Genomic DNA, 16,920 nt, shown 5'->3' with positions numbered 1-16,920 from the left:
TGCAACGTCATCTACTTTTTTTTGTGATGTAGTTTTCATAATATCACTGTTGAGCAGCTCCAGTGTGAGCCAGAGCTGAAGTCTGCTAAGTAATGTGCACCAGCTCTGAAATCCTCAATATTCAGGAGATGTTGTCTTCCGCCATAATTGGGGGCCAACCACTGACCTTAGTGGTGTACTCCTGTAGACTGCTGAAGCTACTGACTCGCTGCAGTGTTCATATGTGTAGACAGGCACATCACTGCAGCAAAGTAAGCAGAGAACTGCGGGAAGCGCAAGAGCAGTGGCACTGGAATGGTGGAGGATCTGAGGCCTATTTCAGACGGGTGTGAGCAGTCCATATAATGGCAGCATTTCTTGGACCGACCGCTGCTCGTCTTACCCGAACTCACTGCATTCTATGAAGTACAATACAGTTTAGCTGGAACTCACGGCATGATAACTTACTCTGATGCTGTGAGTTCAGGTCAGATGGACAGTGTTCAGACCAGGAAATGTGACAGTCACCTGGGCCCTGTTTCATGGACCGCACATGCTCATCTGAAACTGGCCTAACAGGTGAGTAATGTTTAAACCACAATACCCCAAATGGTGTAAAGATATTATAGTAAAGCATAAATAATTTTCTGTCCTACTTCAAGCAGGTCTGTGGATCCACACTGTGATTTTTTTGTGTTCCAGGGTGTAACTGGAGCTGTGATAGGTTATGAGGTCCCTCCTCCGCAAAATGTTCTCAGACTCCCTGTTGTCAGACAAGCTGGACAATTTGGCCTTGTGACAGTTTATTGGGAAGCAATGCCAATCACCGCAAGTCATGAAGATTTTACACCATCCTCCGGGAATCTTACATTTTCTGATGGACAGGTCTGTGTTTTGTAAAATGCATTTGTATTGTTTTAATAAATTCAGGTTGCGTGCATTACATATCGCTCAACATGTAAACACATACACAAATTTAATTTTAATATTTCTTATGATGGTCAATATTGAGCTGTATACTTATATATTTGAGGATAAGTAAGGTGGACACATGGTAAATGTAAGAATTGGCATTAGTCAGTTTGCAACAGTTATACAAAAAATGGAAGAATATACAAAAATATAAAGAAATCCTTTATAGTTTCTACTATGCTGTGAGAACATGGAATCAACCTGACTCTTTCCATCAGAGGGGGGTAAAATCCAAAAGCTTTCTAAGGAAATTTCTAGTTTACTGAAGAAATCTGTCCAGAATGTGATGCATATTGGTGCAGTTTGGTGCAAGTAGGGTTTCTACGTTCTTTCAAAGGGCCGTTCCCGATAATTGCTCCATGTAGAGGTGCACTGATCACCTGACGAAAGACAGATTGCTCGTTCATCAGGTGGTCAGATCACATCTTTGTTCGTCAGCAACACATCACCCTGTGTAAACAAGTATTTGCTGCCAACAAACAAGGAAAGTGTAAGAAGAGAAAACAGTCGTAGTTAGGATAATTCAACCTATTCCATATAGCCCCGATTATCGCTGCATATAAATGCAACTGATAAGTGGGCAATGATCGAATATATATAGGATCTTTGCCCATGTTCTCGGCCCAAAGGGCCTTTAGAAAGTAGTATACCTACTGTATAATTCTCAAATTTTTGCCTTAACAGTCTGTGGGAGTAATTGAAATCTTTATATTGGATGACACCATTATTGAGTTCTTGGAAACATTCAATGTCTCCTTAAAACAAGTGACAAATGGTTCCATACTTGGGAAAGAAACTACAGTTATGGTCAACATCCCCCCTAATGACTCTCCATTAGGATTGTTTGGCTTTGAGAAAAAAGTTGTAAGTATTTCATAAATTCTGTATGTTCTGTGTCTTAACCCACCCCCCAAAAGGGTTTCAACACCACTGAAAAGATATACTATAATGGTCACAGCACAATTTAGTATTAGCATGTGTTATGTAGTGGTTTTATAGAAGACTGCATGTTAACCCCTGGCATTATCTTAACTCAGAATATTCACAGATACAACCAGCCCTGGAGTTAAATTCAGCTATGCTATATCAATGCTGTGGCCTCTTCACAGTTTTTCTCTGCTCTGCCGCACCCTCAACCTCATGATGTGCAGAGAAATTTAGCTGGCCCCATTCACTTGCTGCAGTTCTTCTGCACAGGGTTAACTTGGCACCGCTGTGCAAAAAAAGACCGAGCAGGGGCCGTAATACTGCCAGATATCAGACCACCAGCGATCATAAAGTGATGGCACATTTTAATGATATGTCATTCACCTTTATAAGTGATAAATGGTTTTTATGAGGTTCTTTTTAAAAATGCATTCTAGTTTTATGGTTTTCCTTAAAGTCTCCCAGCTTCTCTCTCTAACCGCCTCTCTTGGCCTTTCACAGCTTTCAAACTCTCAGACACATAAAGATGGTAACACACTTGGCTTGGTCTTCTTCCGGCTTTGTTCATTCTCCAATAACTCACCTCTCCTGCTTTATGACCACAATGTCTTCTCCTTCACTCTCTCAAAGCTTCACCCATCCCAGCACACTCCTACTTATTACACATTCAGAAATCTACAGGGCATTGACCCTCCTAGACTTACAGACACTCTACACTCAAGACTTCTCCCGAGCTGCACCAGTTCTCTGAAATGCTCTACCCCAAGGAATGAGGTTAGATCACAATATACACTGTTTTCGGTGCTACCTAAAAACACATCTTTTAGGATGGCCTATCATATCTCCTGATCTAACCCCTCTCCATATATAGACCATTTATCATCATTTCAGGAACCTGATCCTCCACCAAACTCTCCACCACACCCAGAAGCACTAAATATATCGCCTGGTGACTGGCTTATGTAGTTTTATATCTGCTCCCCTATTTTCCCAAGATAGCTGGACCATTGTATAAAACAAGCACTTTTTCCTTTTGTCTCACCCCTATCTCCTCATAGATTGTAAGCTCTTGCGAGCAGGCCCTTATTCCTCTTGGTGTAATTATTGACTTGTCTGTTGCTATGTTATTTATGAGTGTTTGTACTTGAACCCCTGAACTGTAAAGCGCTGCGTAATATGTTGGCACTATATAAATAAAGATTATTATTAGGTGGCAAACATACTGTAGCCAAAATGGCAACCCAGAGTTAGACCTCAAATAGAAGTCTTGCAAGGCTACCCACTAGGAAGCTGTAGGGACTCACTGTGTGACCATATACTGCTGTGCACAGTGCCATATGTTGGAGCTATTCTCCCCTAGAAGCAACGTTCTATAATATGGCACTCAGGCTGAACTGGATGGATGGATGTAATTTTTCAGCCTAACAAACTATGTTACTATTCAGTGGAGCAGCAGCAATCCTTAAAATTTAAAAGCCCACCAAAAAAACTTTGTATGCTTTCGTATAAAATAGATGCCGATGGGTGCCCTTAAACAGCTCAAAGTTTGTGTGGGGACATTGCCTTAGTCCTAAGATGCATGTTTGTAACATAAAGTATTGAAATCAGCTGATGTATACTGTTGTAAATGGCGCCAGTGCAGAGAATATCAGGACTATCAGTTCCGTGTATGACATTGTAACTGTATCACACATTGTGAATAAGATACATCTTAATTCTTTTCTTATTTGCAAGGTACTGGTTTCTGAACCGCAGAGAACAGGAGACCCGGCTGGTGAAGCATATCTGAGTGTGGTGCGAAGTCAAGGTGGTCACGGAGCTGTCAAAATAATTTGGATGGTAGAAGAAGCTGCACAATATGACCTGAGTCCATTAAATGGCACCCTTATCTTTAATGAGGTGTGGAATTTGTAGGCATTTTAAAGACTCTTCTCATTGTATGAGCTGTGATACATGTTCCTAATGTACTGCACAAGGCTGCTAAAAAAAGATGACGTAAGCGGAATGAAAGGATAAGACCTTCTTTCTCAGAAATCACTTTCCATTGTACAAATTGTCACAATACGATTACATAAGCCCTTACCTTCGCTATATTGGCATGGATTATGTAACACATTTAGCTTAATTTCTGACTGTATAAAATGAAACTTACATAATACATTTCCTTTCAGTCTTTTCACACAGGACCAATTTATTTAAATAATGTTGGGTAGAAATCTACAGTGTTGCCGGTCAGTCTGTCCTGAGATCTTCAAAATGATTTCTATATTACGTTTTATCATCTAATGAACTACTACTCATCAGCAAATCAAATAAACAATAAAGCCTTTAGCAGAGGACATTTTAGGCTGTGTGTGCCACAGAGACTGCAAAAATCAGTATGTGTTAAAGAGGATCTATCTGTAGATCACAATACAAACTGCATAGATTACAGTGATCCCTCAAGATACAATGGCCTCAAGATACAATGTTTTCAGCATACAATCGTCTTTTCTGACCCATCATAAGTTGAAACTAGAATCAACATACAATGCCTCAGACTCAGATCCAACCAATCAAGGCCACTTATCTGGTAAAATAGTTGGATTAGTGTATTTAGATCTGATGAGGCAGGTGTACTTACTCTGAAAATCCATGTTAGAATGGCTGTGTAATCCTTTATACAGCTGGAGAGTGAAACCGATCAGCTAAAACTCAAGTTTGCCCACCTAGAGCTTAACTGACAAGCATCTTTAATGCAACTTGTACTGAGCAGTGAGAAATGTCAGCATCAGCAGGGGAGGAGGTATACTGAAAGGCACTTGTGGGAGAAGATTGAGTTTACTTTGTGAATACACTTGGACTTATCAGCTATCTCAGTACCCCGGTCTTATCAGGTCTAAGATCTACTTAATAACGTATGCAGTATCTATTGTGGAATCTGGTGACAAATCCTCTTTAAATGCATTGAAGCAGTTGTGTAAGGGGTTTATATTGATGACCTATCCTGAGGATATCAGAGCGGTGAGGGTCCGACTCCTGGCACCCCACCAATCAGCTGTTTGAGGAGGAAGTAGTGATTATGCGAGCGCTGGTTCCTTTTCAAGATTACCCTGCACGTTGTCTTACTTGCGCAGAGTAACTACAAGTGCTGATCTCTTATACTTGAATGAGACAAGCTCTTGCAATTACACAGTGCTGCCGCTGCAAGCGATAGAAGGGGCCATGTAATCTTGGAGAGGAAGAGGAACTCGCCCGAGCACCGCATTCGAGGTGGGAGTGTCCTCTTAAGTCCAGACTACACAGCAACTTATGGTTGGTGTGTGAATCAGGGTAAAATCGACAAGGTGATAGCCATTTTCTTTGCTTGAGGAAATCATTGGTATTGTGTTTTACTGCAACGTACAGCTTCAAGCCCCGATGGAGCCCAGACCTAAAGCAGACAGCTTATTGAAATCTTCAGGTGCAAAATTTAGTATTTCATGTTCACCATTGTACAAATGATATTGATTTTCTGGTAACTACCAATGATGTAGCTTAAGGGGCTCAAAAGAGCTCTCTGCAATATTACAGGGAGTGCAGAATTATTAGGCAAATGAGTATTTTGACCACATCATCCTCTTTATGCATGTTGTCTTACTCTAAGCTGTATAGGCTCGAAAGCCTACTACCAATTAAGCATATTAGGTGATGTGCATCTCTGTAATGAGAAGGGGTGTGGTCTAATGACATCAACATCCTATATCAGGTGTGCATAATTATTAGGCAACTTCCTTTCCTTTGGCAAAATGGGTCAAAAGAAGGACTTGACAGGCTCAGAAAAGTCAAAAATAGTGAGATATCTTGCAGAGGGATGCAGCACTCTTAAAATTGCAAAGCTTCTGAAGCGTGATCATCGAACAATCAAGCGCTTCATTCAAAATAGTCAACAGGGTCGCAAGAAGCGTGTGGAAAAACCAAGGCGCAAAATAACTGCCCATTAACTGAGAAAAGTCAAGCGTGCAGCTGCCAAGATGCCACTTGCCACCAGTTTGGCCATATTTCAGAGCTGCAACCTCACTGGAGTGCCCAAAAGCACAAGGTGTGCAATACTCAGAGACATGGCCAAGGTAAGAAAGGCTGAAAGACGACCACCACTGAACAAGACACACAAGCTGAAACGTCAAGACTGGGCCAAGAAATATCTCTATATTTTTCTAAGGTTTTATGGACTGATGAAATGAGAGTGACTCTTGATGGGCCAGATGGATGGGCCCGTGGCTGGATTGGTAAAGGGCAGAGAGCTCCAGTCCGACTCAGACGCCAGCAAGGTGGAGGTGGAGTACTGGTTTGGGCTGGTATCATCAAAGATGAGCTTGTGGGGCCTTTTCGGGTTGAGGATGGAGTCAAGCTCAACTCCCAGTCCTACTGCCAGTTTCTGGAAGACCCCTACTTCAAGCAGTGGTACAGGAAGAAGTCTGCATCCTTCAAGAAAAACATGATTTTCATGCAGGACAATGCTCCATCACACGCGTCCAAGTACTCCACAGCGTGGCTGGCAAGAAAGGGTATAAAAGAAGAAAATCTAATGACATGGCCTCCTTGTTCACCTGATCTGAACCCCATTGAGAACCTGTGGTCCATCATCAAATGTGAGATTTAGGCCCCATGCACACGGCCGTTGTTCACGGCCGTGTGCGGGCCGTGGAACCGCGGCCTGGATCCCTCCTGAGAGCAGGAGCGCACGGCGTCACTGGTTGCTATGACGCCGTGCGCTCCCTGCTGCCGCTGCAATACAGTAATACACTGGTATGATCTATACCAGTGTATTACTGTATTGCGGCGGCAGCAGGGAGCGCACTGCGTCATAGCAACCAGTGACGCCGTGCGCTCCTGCTCTCAGGAGGGATCCAGGCCGCGGTTCCACGGCCCGCACACGGCTGTGAACAACGGCCGTGTGCATGGGGCCTTACAAGGAGGGAAAACAGTACACCTCTCTGAACAGTGTCTGGGAGGCTGTGGATGGCAGGCTTTTGAGTGTCCTTGCAAAGAAAGGTGCTATATTGGTCACTGATTTGTTTTTGTTTTGTTTTTGAATGTCAGAAATGTATATTTGTGAATGTTGAGATGTTATATTGGTTTCACTGGTAAAAATAAATAATTGAAATGGGTATATATTTGTTTTTTGTTAAGTTGCCTAATAATTATGCACAGTAATAGTCACCTGCACACACAGATATCCCCCTAAAATAGCTAAAACTAAAAACAAACTAAAAACTACTTCCAAAAATATTCAGCTTTGATATTAATGAGTTTTTTGGGTTCATTGAGAACATGGTTGTTGTTCAATAATAAAATTAATCCTCAAAAATACAACTTGCCTAATAATTCTGCACTCCCTGTATAGGATGTGGTGTCATAATTGACCTATATAGCTCTGTCACTAGACCAAAGAATTCCTATTGATGTCTGTCTGTCTGCCTATTTATCTTGAAATCATTACATTTGAGGGCATCTAGACTCATCATGGGGCAGGTACTTCCAGCTGTCCCTGTAATGACTGATTATACCACACTAAAACACTGGTTATGCTAGATTTGTTATTAATCATGATCTATTAATATATTATGGTTTTTTTCAGAGCGATACCAAAAAAACATTCACAATCCAAGCAATACAGGATGGCCTACTTGAGGGAGAAGAAAGATTCACAGTTCAGTTGGTGTCAGCAGAGTATTCCGTCATTTCCCCAGTAGATGGTAAAGCTTATGCTTTCAACATGCCTGATCCTTTTAAAGAAGTTTCTGACAGCGCCATTTTTTCCTCTCACTGTTTAGAACACCAGCATTCATGTGTATGGGAGTGGGGTCAGCCGATAGCTATCAAAAGATTATGGTCAGCCTCATATCTTAACTGCTGCAGCAAAAATCACACATTTTTGTGCAAAAGGTGGTTTGCGGAAACGTTTTTGACGTGGCACCACCAGTTTTATAGTGCAAGGGACTTGTTAAATACCTCCAATAGGTCTACACAAATAGGGACACAAATAAGCACCTGTATTACACCTGCCTGAACAAGGTCCCTACTGTTTTCTTTTTGTAAAACTAACGAACAACAATTGACAAAGATTGTTCATGGAGGGATTCAGTGAGTGGAAATGGGTTTTCTGACTGATGAAAATATGAAAATCTTTCCCAACTCTTAATACAGTAGATATTCCTCTTTAGTGTTATTCGTTTTCTCTATTACTGTAGTAGTAGTAACAGGTACAGTCTCACAGAAAAAGTGGTCAGTATATTTTACTCTAATGATTGTATATGGACAGCGATGCAGTGTAAAATGTACACCTTAGTGATGTTTGTGTGTGTGGTGCAAGTGTTTGCTGTGATTTATTTGACTCCAGTGTCCAGATGCTGTTAATGTCTAGGTCATGGCATCAGTAAAGTCAATAAATGACCTAGAATGTAAGGGGGAAGTGGAGGGTGCGTGACTAGATGAGCAGGTATTGATCATCTTACTCCATAAAAAAAAGGCATGACAATCAGAGATGAAGTGTGCTCCTGGATTATATTGAGAGGAAGGTTTATAACATGCAGAGAAGTCCAAGTTACCCTTCCCCTGTGGCCATGTACGGGTATGTAGGGAGAGGAGGATCTATGTCTGTCCTCTCTCTGTAGCTTGTCGGTACTTTACCACTGCCCCTCCATCCACACTAGCTAAGATCATAGCTAGCTAAAGAGAAGGGAGTTATTTCAATCTGCCAGATCTCAGGCTTGTATAACAGATACGAATCTAAGACTTTTTGGACAAAACTAAATGCTAGCTGCAGTACAGCCCAAGATTTAGAAATCTGGTTGGGAGTAAGAGCTGCAGGTATTTTCAGCTCTCAATTCAGGGCTCTATTTCCAGCTGTATCTCTGGCGGTTTTCCTGCTTTAAAAGACCTTGCTCATATCTCTGGCTGCTGTACAGCCTGAGATATAGCCATTAGTAGCAAGGACTACCATATATCCTTAGCTACTAAAGCACCACCCTGCAAGGACATATGAAATATGTCTTTGGCAGGGAAAGGGTTAAAAGAGTATTTACAGATCACATTTCATGCAGACATAACGCTTATCACAAAGTTGGTTGTGTGCTTTGTCCTTTGACATGTAATATTATATTTACAATTTCTCATACTGCATTTCAGGAGCAGCCACTGTTGTTATTGCTGGAGATGTTGGAGCTTCTGGTGTGGTTGGGATAGCACCCTCATCCCTTCATGTCCTTATTGGTGAACCATCTACAAACTATAATGGAACAGCTCATATCAGGTATGATAATATCTTAATGGGCATCTGTCAGCAGATTTGTACCTATGAAACTGGCTGACCTGATACATGTGCGCTTGGCAGCTGAATTCATCTGTGTCGGTCCCATGTTCATATGTCCCTGCATTGCTGAGAATAATGTTTTAATATATGCAAATGAGCCTCTAAGAGCAACGGGAACGTTGTCATTACACCTAGATGCTCTGCTCTCTCTGCAACCGCCACTCCCTCTGCACTAGGATTGACAGGTCCAGGCTCAATATCGTTTACCTGGCCCTGTGAGTAAAGTGGAGAGGGTGCAGTAGTTGCAGAAAAAGCTGTCACGATCAGTGTGGGGGAAAAACTCCACACTGAACACAGGAGGTAAGGGGAACAGTAACTGGGCCTGGAAACTAGGGAAGAAACAGGTCACCTCCTAAACAACCCTAATCCGGGCCCTAACTACCTATCAATATGAATAGACCTTGAAGGTAGGAATATTCATATGCTGTATACCTAGGCCCTTATATCCCTATAAGGCCCTGGAATGAGGTTAGGACCAGAGACAACCCATTCCTCCCCAGATGGACAAATGGAAGTCTGTCTCAGGCCCAGATACAAACAACAGGGAATATAACAAACACAAAACAATAAGAACAGACAAGACTTATCTGAAAGTAGAAAACTGGCAACTCCAGAAGCACCAGAGTACAACCGACCAGCTAGTTAGAAGGCAGGAAGAAAATCTATAAACCGCACCTCCAAGAGTGAGAAGCGGCTACTTATGGGAAAGGTAGTTTACCAACAAGCAACACCTAAAGCAAGGGGTGTGGCATTCACCAAAACACAACCACAATAAGATCCACAGTGAACTTTTCTCTCCGATCTCCTGGTACCTGCCACGGGAACGTCCGTGACAATAGCAGAGCAGCTGGCCCCTAATAGAACAGTGCTATCCTTGTTCAGTTTTTTTGCGGACCCATTGAAATGAATGGTTCCGCATACGGTCCGTATGCGGAACCATTCATTTCAATGGGTCCGCAAAAAAACAGAACAAGGATAGCACTGTTCTATTAGGGGCCAGCTGTTCTGTTCCACAAAGTAGGGAATGCACACGGACGTCATCTGTATTTTTTGTGGACCGCAAAATACATACGGTCGTGTGCATGAGCCTTAAAGCAGCTGAAAAACAAAGACGCTAACTACTCAGTAGAGTGCTACAACCACCTAGTTCTAGCGAGTGGTGAGGTCACAGCACTCATCCATCACAGCTTCTATGATGTTCTCTTTGATATGTCAGAGTTTTTTTTAAATGACAGGGAGCCTTTAAGTGAAATTCTTCAATATGTATTTCCATCTATTGCCCAATGTTTGTGGCACACTGTCAAATGTCTCATTTAACAACAAGGTTTATTATACAACTTTCTTGGACATCAATGATACCTACCTGAATCCAAGAATCCCATTGCCACCATGTTCCTGTGTAGGTATGGCATCCAAAGCAGAGAAATGTTTATCAGTTGATGCTTCTGGTTGTTGTTTAGCAGATACATAATATCATTTCAATCTGTTATTTTTGGGACCTTTCCAAACAACATTTATGACAATGCAAGATCATACTTTTTCCACTGTTAAATTACAGCACAAAATGAATCTTGGCAACGTCTTACATGGGGCAATGAGGTCATTCTAGTTTTCTGCTTAAGCATAATTTGCGTGTTTACAAGGCATAAATGTGTTTGGCTTGACGAAATGGAATAACTGTTTCTGCTATCAAATATCTTTCCCATAGTCTGATCCGTGGTCCAGGAATTTTCGGTGACGTAACAGTGTACTGGAACATAACTCCAGCCCACCCTAATGACTTTGCAGAGACATCAGGAATGTTGACATTGAAAGACAGGCAGTCTGCTGCCGTAGTCATTATACAGGTGGGTTATATCTTCAGTGGAATAACTATATATACATATCATGTAGTGTGCTACACATTATCATTTAGGTGATTCAGTATTTTAATATTCATTAGCCCATTAGAAAAGTAAAGGTAGGCTTTACAAAAAAAGACCAGATTATTTCTATCACAGAGTAGACTTCCACATTGAGTCTGCACAGTAGGATTCATTTTTTTTTCTATAATTAGATTGAGTTCTTACATCTTCCTGATTATCCTGTGGAGATGGTGAACTGATTATATAAATGATTAGTATTTATTCGCTGTGCAGACATTACATTGTCCAGTGTCATTTCATGCTGCTAAATAGTGAAAATCTACATGAATATTATAGCCACCATTTCACAGTTAAAGAGCATCTGTCAGCAGATTTGTACCTATGAAACTAACTGACACCTGGTGCGCTTGGCAGCTGATGGCACCAGCCTTTCACCTCTGCTCTGAGTGACAGCTGTAGCATCCAAACAGGAGACCACTACAGCAGAACACCAGGGCTAAGAAGTCCCTACCTAGCACTGTCAGCAGTTTTGTATGGTTAAAACTACTGGCAGACTCCATTTAAGGTAAGAAAAGTAGAGACTTTACCATTTAGGGCATTTTTCAGCAGATTTGTACCTATGACACTGGCTGACCTGTTACATGTGCTCTTGGCAGCCGAAGGCATCTGTGTTGGTCCCATGTTCACATGTGTTCACATTGCTGAGAAAAATTATGGTTTAATATATGCAAATTAGCCTCTAGGAGCAATGGGGGTGTTACCGTTACATCTAGAGGCTCTGCTATCTCTGCAACAGCCATGCCCTCTCCACTTCGATTGATAGGACCAGACATGATGACATTTTCACTGCTTGGTACTGTCAGAAGGCACTTCAATTACAGAGAGAGCTGAGCCTCTGTGTAATGGCAAAGACCCCGTTGCTCCTAGAGGGTCACTTGCATATATTAAAACTTCATTTTTCTCAGCAATGCGGGAACATATGAACAGATGCCTTCAGCTGCCAAACACACAGACAGTTTCATAGGTATAAATCTGATAACAGATCAGAGTCTGCCAGTAGTTTTGACCATACAAATCGAGTCTGCCAGTAGTTTTGACCATACAATTCGAGTCTGCCAGTAGTTTTGACCATACAAATCGAGTCTGCAAGTAGTTTTGACCATACAAAACAGTTGACAGTGCTAGGTATGGACTTGGAAGAGCAGGACTTCTTAGCCCCGCTGTTCTGCGTGACAGCTGCAGTGGTCTCCTGTTTGGATGCTACAGCAGGGGTGAAGCTGTAGAGCAGGGGGGAAGCTGTAGAGCAGGGGGGAAGCTGTAGAGCAGGGGGGAAGCTGTAGAGCAGCTTCACAGTAAAGCTCCACCTTCTGGACAGTTGCAGGAGCAGAACCTTTGAAAACGAAATTACATATTCACACTGCTCCTACTATTTTGCAAAAGGTATATTTGTTGTGCTCTCCCTGGCTCCAACCTAGCTGCTGAAATGTACCCTTTGATTTAATGAGAACATTATCATGTGCTACCTCAATGTGTCCTTATCACTGAAAATCACATAATTGCTACTTGGAAATAAACTTTGATGCTACACCTACAGCTCTTCTCCTCCTTTATGTTCTATTTCCCTTATTTAGGCTCTTGATGACATTGCTCCAGAGGAAAAAAGCTACTATCAGTTTCGTCTAAGTAAAATCAGTGAAGGAGGAATAATAAATGAATCAGCTAGAGTTGCCAATATCACCATGGTTTCCAGCGATCTCCCATATGGAAAATTTCAGTTTTCACAAACACTGCTGCAAATTTCTGAAGATGTTAGTTGGGTAAATAACCATAAACATCCTGATTGTCATATAAATATGAATTTTGTCTCCTGTAACTTAACGTTTCATGAAACTTTTATTTTCTACTTTTTACTTAAAGCTGCAGTCCAGCAAAATTTTGACACATATAATTGTAGTTGTATCCATACATGTTAAATCCTTTCTTTATGGACATCTGTGTCATGTGATCCCCAGTCTGACTGCCAGTCCAGTGCTTGCTCTCCTGTATGGTTGACTTCCTGTGAACTTCAGGATAGCATTATCTTCTACCAAAAGGAAAATCTCAGACACTGCTCCCCTCTATCAAGCAGCATCCTCTTTGTTGCCCTGTTTGTTTCTACAAGTCCAGAGTGTTACTTAAAATATCATATATGCCGTATCCAAGATAGCTGTAGTGCTGTAAAATAGAGGACGAGTCCATACAATGATTAGCTGCAGAGTTATACAACTCCCCTGACTCATACTACCTGTCTGTACTATCTGGGTGTGCAGAATCTCCAGGGTATTTCTATGCTATGCCCTTCCTCCTTCTCTTAGAAGCACGGAAGGAGTAACCTACAACAAGCAGGAGGCAGAGGAGAAAGGCTGCAGCTGCTTCACATAGAAATTCACTAACCCTGGGTTCACACCTGAGCGTTCTGAAAGGAGCGCTCTGTATGCGCGATTGTACCGGCGTTTACAATCGCGCATACAGAGACAAGCGAACGCCCATTGTCGCGTGTTCCCGAAAGTCTATGTACGGGAACGTGCGACAAAACGTCCCAAAGAAGCTCAAGGACTTTTTTGAGCGTAGGGCGTTTTTCAGCGCGTTGAAACGCGCTGTAAAACGCTCAACACATGAAAATCAATGCTTCCCTATGGCCCTGGTTAGCACTTGAGCATTTTACAGCGCGTTTGAACACGCTGAAAAACGCCCTACGCTCAAAAAAGTTTTTGAGCTTCTTTGGGGCGTTTTGTCGCGCGTTCCGTACATAGACTTTCGGGAACACGCGACAATGGGCGTTCGCTTGTCTCTGTATGCGCGATTGTAAACGCCGGTACAATCGCGCATACAGAGCGCTCCTTTCAGAACGCTCAGGTGTGAACCCAGGGTAAGGGATAAGAAGTTTTGCCTCATTTGCTGCCATCAGATAGGACTCAGAGCAGAGAAAGTGCAGCGTAGTGAGACTCCAAACCCTCTGTCTTGAGCAAGCCAGAGATATAGGAGCACATTTATTAAGACCATCATTTTAGACACTTAATAACCATTATACCTGGCGGTGAATCTGTCTGAGTCATGAAGAGGTGCCGGCCACTGCCATTTCTAATAGCAAGACGGCTTCTTAGTTGTCTAACATTTAGACCATTTTCTACACCTAAAACAGGCGTAGAAAATGGTAAATGAGACGAGCATGCCTCTGTGTGTAATAAAATTTTTGATGATGATGGTGGCACAACACATGGAGCTCTGTGGGATGTCGCCCAGTATCTCTTGTGCTGTTTTAGCCTACTTCTGGACTTCTTTCTTGATCTAAGCCCAACTTCATTATGCAGCATTCACATCACTGTTGTTTAACAATTCCAAAAGTTTATTTCTAAATGTACTTCTGTTGTTAACAATTTAAAAGGTAAATGCTACCATCGCTCGTTCGGGTGGTACATTTGGAGAGGTCCAGCTCAAATTTCAAACCAAGAGTGGATCTGCACAAAGGGATTTGGATTACACAGACAATTCAGGACAAATTGTGTTTGGACCATATGAAACCATGAAAAGTGTTTCTGTAGAAATTAAAAATGATCTATTACCAGAAGGACCCGAAGATTTTTTCATCATCATCACAGAAGTGACCCTTCTTGGAAGGTAATATAAACTTTACTTTGTACCCTTACCTTTACATACAATGGATAGCTAGTAACTGATAAGCTTCTAAAACCCTCTCCCACATAAGTGGGGAGCATCTCAGTTCAGGGCCCCTCAAGGAAACATATATTGGAAGTGTTCTAGGTTGTTGCCACTGCCGAAATGGACGAAGTTGACCTTCCAGGGCCAGCCTATGTGTGAACTTTACAGTGATATACAATACCTACCTCACAGTGGTGATGGGACTTGGAGAGAGAACCATCTTATTAGTACCACCTATTAGCAATCAATGTCTGACACTTTAACAAGCCTTAGAATGTGAGAAATTAGCCAATCCATTTATACATCTGTAGAGAGCCTGTCCCTCATCAGAATGGAGTAGGATTCTAGCTGGCTGTTTGAGATGTGCTTTTTGCGGCTTTAGGGTACTTTCACAGTAGCTTTGTGAGGATCTGGCAGGCAGTTTCATTGCCTGAACTGCCTGCCGGATCTGGAAATCCGTATGCAAGCGGATATCTTTTTTTTCCGGATCCGTTAGACTTATTCTTTGAAATACCGGATCCGTATTTCTGGTATCGTCCGGAATACCAGATGCGGTATTTCATTTTTTTCAAAGCTAGAAAGAACTTAGCATGCGCAGACCGGAAAACCGGACCCGGCGATGCAGCAATTTCCAGAACACTTGGTACCGGGTCAGGCATTAATACATTTCAATGTAAATTAATGCCGGCAAGTGGAGTATTTTCTCCAGTCAAATACCGTACAAGGGACGGAACGGAAGACATCCTGATGCATACTTAATAGATTGCTTTCCATTCAGAATGCATTGGGACAAAACTGCTGCGTTTTTTTCCGGTATTGAGACCCTTTACCGGATTTTAATACCGGAAAAGAATAACGCTAATGTGAAAGTACCCTAAGGTGTGTTGTAGATGCTCTGATGTACAGCCGATTGTCGAAAAAGGAAGCGTTCCTTCCCGACAGTTGGTTGCTTGTTCAGTGGAGGAGACCCCTGCATTTACATGCAGCGATCTCCTTCACGGTATGATGACGAGGGATCGGTATTGCAATCGATCGTTCCTATACAGAATCATTGTTTCTGGGCGGCAGATCGCTGTTTAGACCACATGATCTACTGCCCAAAAATGATGATTGGTTTGCCTGCATGAACGACAGGATCACCCGATGAACGAGCTCGTTCATTGGGTGATCGCCGGCACATTTAGATGGGCAGATTGGCAGGAATAAGCGTTCGCAGGAATATTCGTTCCCAATTATCGGGCAGTGTAAATCCACCTTTAGGGAAGATACTGGCTCTCCTTAACAAGACCAGCAGCATATGGAAATTTATTGGCAATGCCCCATGGGAACATAATATGCAGATTGGTATTTTCCAGAGAAAGAGAGCCATCTTGCTAGTGCCACATACTGAAAGCCAATATCTGACTTTTTAACAAGACTTTTTCCCAATGTAGGTGGCAACAGCGAGACAGTTCTCTTTCTCTAAGAGATGCTTTTTAAAATACTTTTTCACTTTGAACCTTGCCAATAAATCTCCATATGCCACTGGTCTCTTCAAGGATAGCCAGTACCTCCCCTGTTGTCTATATCCTGCAAGGATTTTTGGATACAATCCTGGATTACGCTAAAACAAAAGCCAACATAACTGCAATGTGGGAACCATTCCTTCTACACATAGCAAAATTGTGGTATGTTCACAGAATACGGTAAAGGTTCTTTTATCTGTCCAGTTTGGACGTTTAATGAAAAATTCCCCCAAACCGTACCGTAACTACACTGTGTGCAGTCCACACAGGTATACTTTCTAGATACTGCTATTTTGATTCTCATAGTTTTGTATGAATTGAATTGCCCCAATACTTGTCATGCATGTTTATTTTTAATGACTTTTACACAGGGGCTATGACCATACTGTTAGAGAGAACGGACTCCAGATTGATGAACTGCCTATAATAGGGGACAGTTCGATGATCCGAATCATTATTCTTATTAACGATAATGCGGAAGGGATCGTAGAGTTTGATCCACAGTTTGTTTCACTACAAGGTAAGTTGTGCTTTTACTTAAATATTCTGTTTTATTCTTATATTAGTATATCAAGATTATTTTTCTAGATGTAAACCAGTATGCGCTGCTTATACTAAGTACAGGATGATATACATTCTT

The 16,920-nt window shown here is 42.0% G+C and overlaps 1 protein-coding gene across 1 annotated transcript in view; it reads left to right on the top strand.

The window, feature by feature from the left end:
• ADGRV1 (adhesion G protein-coupled receptor V1) overlaps positions 1–16,920 on the top strand; it is a 522,269-nt gene that overhangs the window by 243,875 nt on the left and 261,474 nt on the right. Inside the window, 9 exon segments of the mRNA XM_044282697.1 lie at positions 682–864; positions 1,636–1,815; positions 3,613–3,777; positions 7,478–7,595; positions 9,028–9,151; positions 10,920–11,058; positions 12,708–12,893; positions 14,501–14,733; positions 16,652–16,800. Coding sequence (XP_044138632.1) covers positions 682–864; positions 1,636–1,815; positions 3,613–3,777; positions 7,478–7,595; positions 9,028–9,151; positions 10,920–11,058; positions 12,708–12,893; positions 14,501–14,733; positions 16,652–16,800 — 1,477 coding nt within the window.

The sequence above is a fragment of the Bufo gargarizans genome, chromosome 1, assembly GCF_014858855.1.
Source record: "Bufo gargarizans isolate SCDJY-AF-19 chromosome 1, ASM1485885v1, whole genome shotgun sequence".
Lineage (NCBI taxonomy): Eukaryota > Metazoa > Chordata > Amphibia > Anura > Bufonidae > Bufo > Bufo gargarizans.
This window is presented reverse-complemented; position numbering and strand designations above follow the sequence as displayed.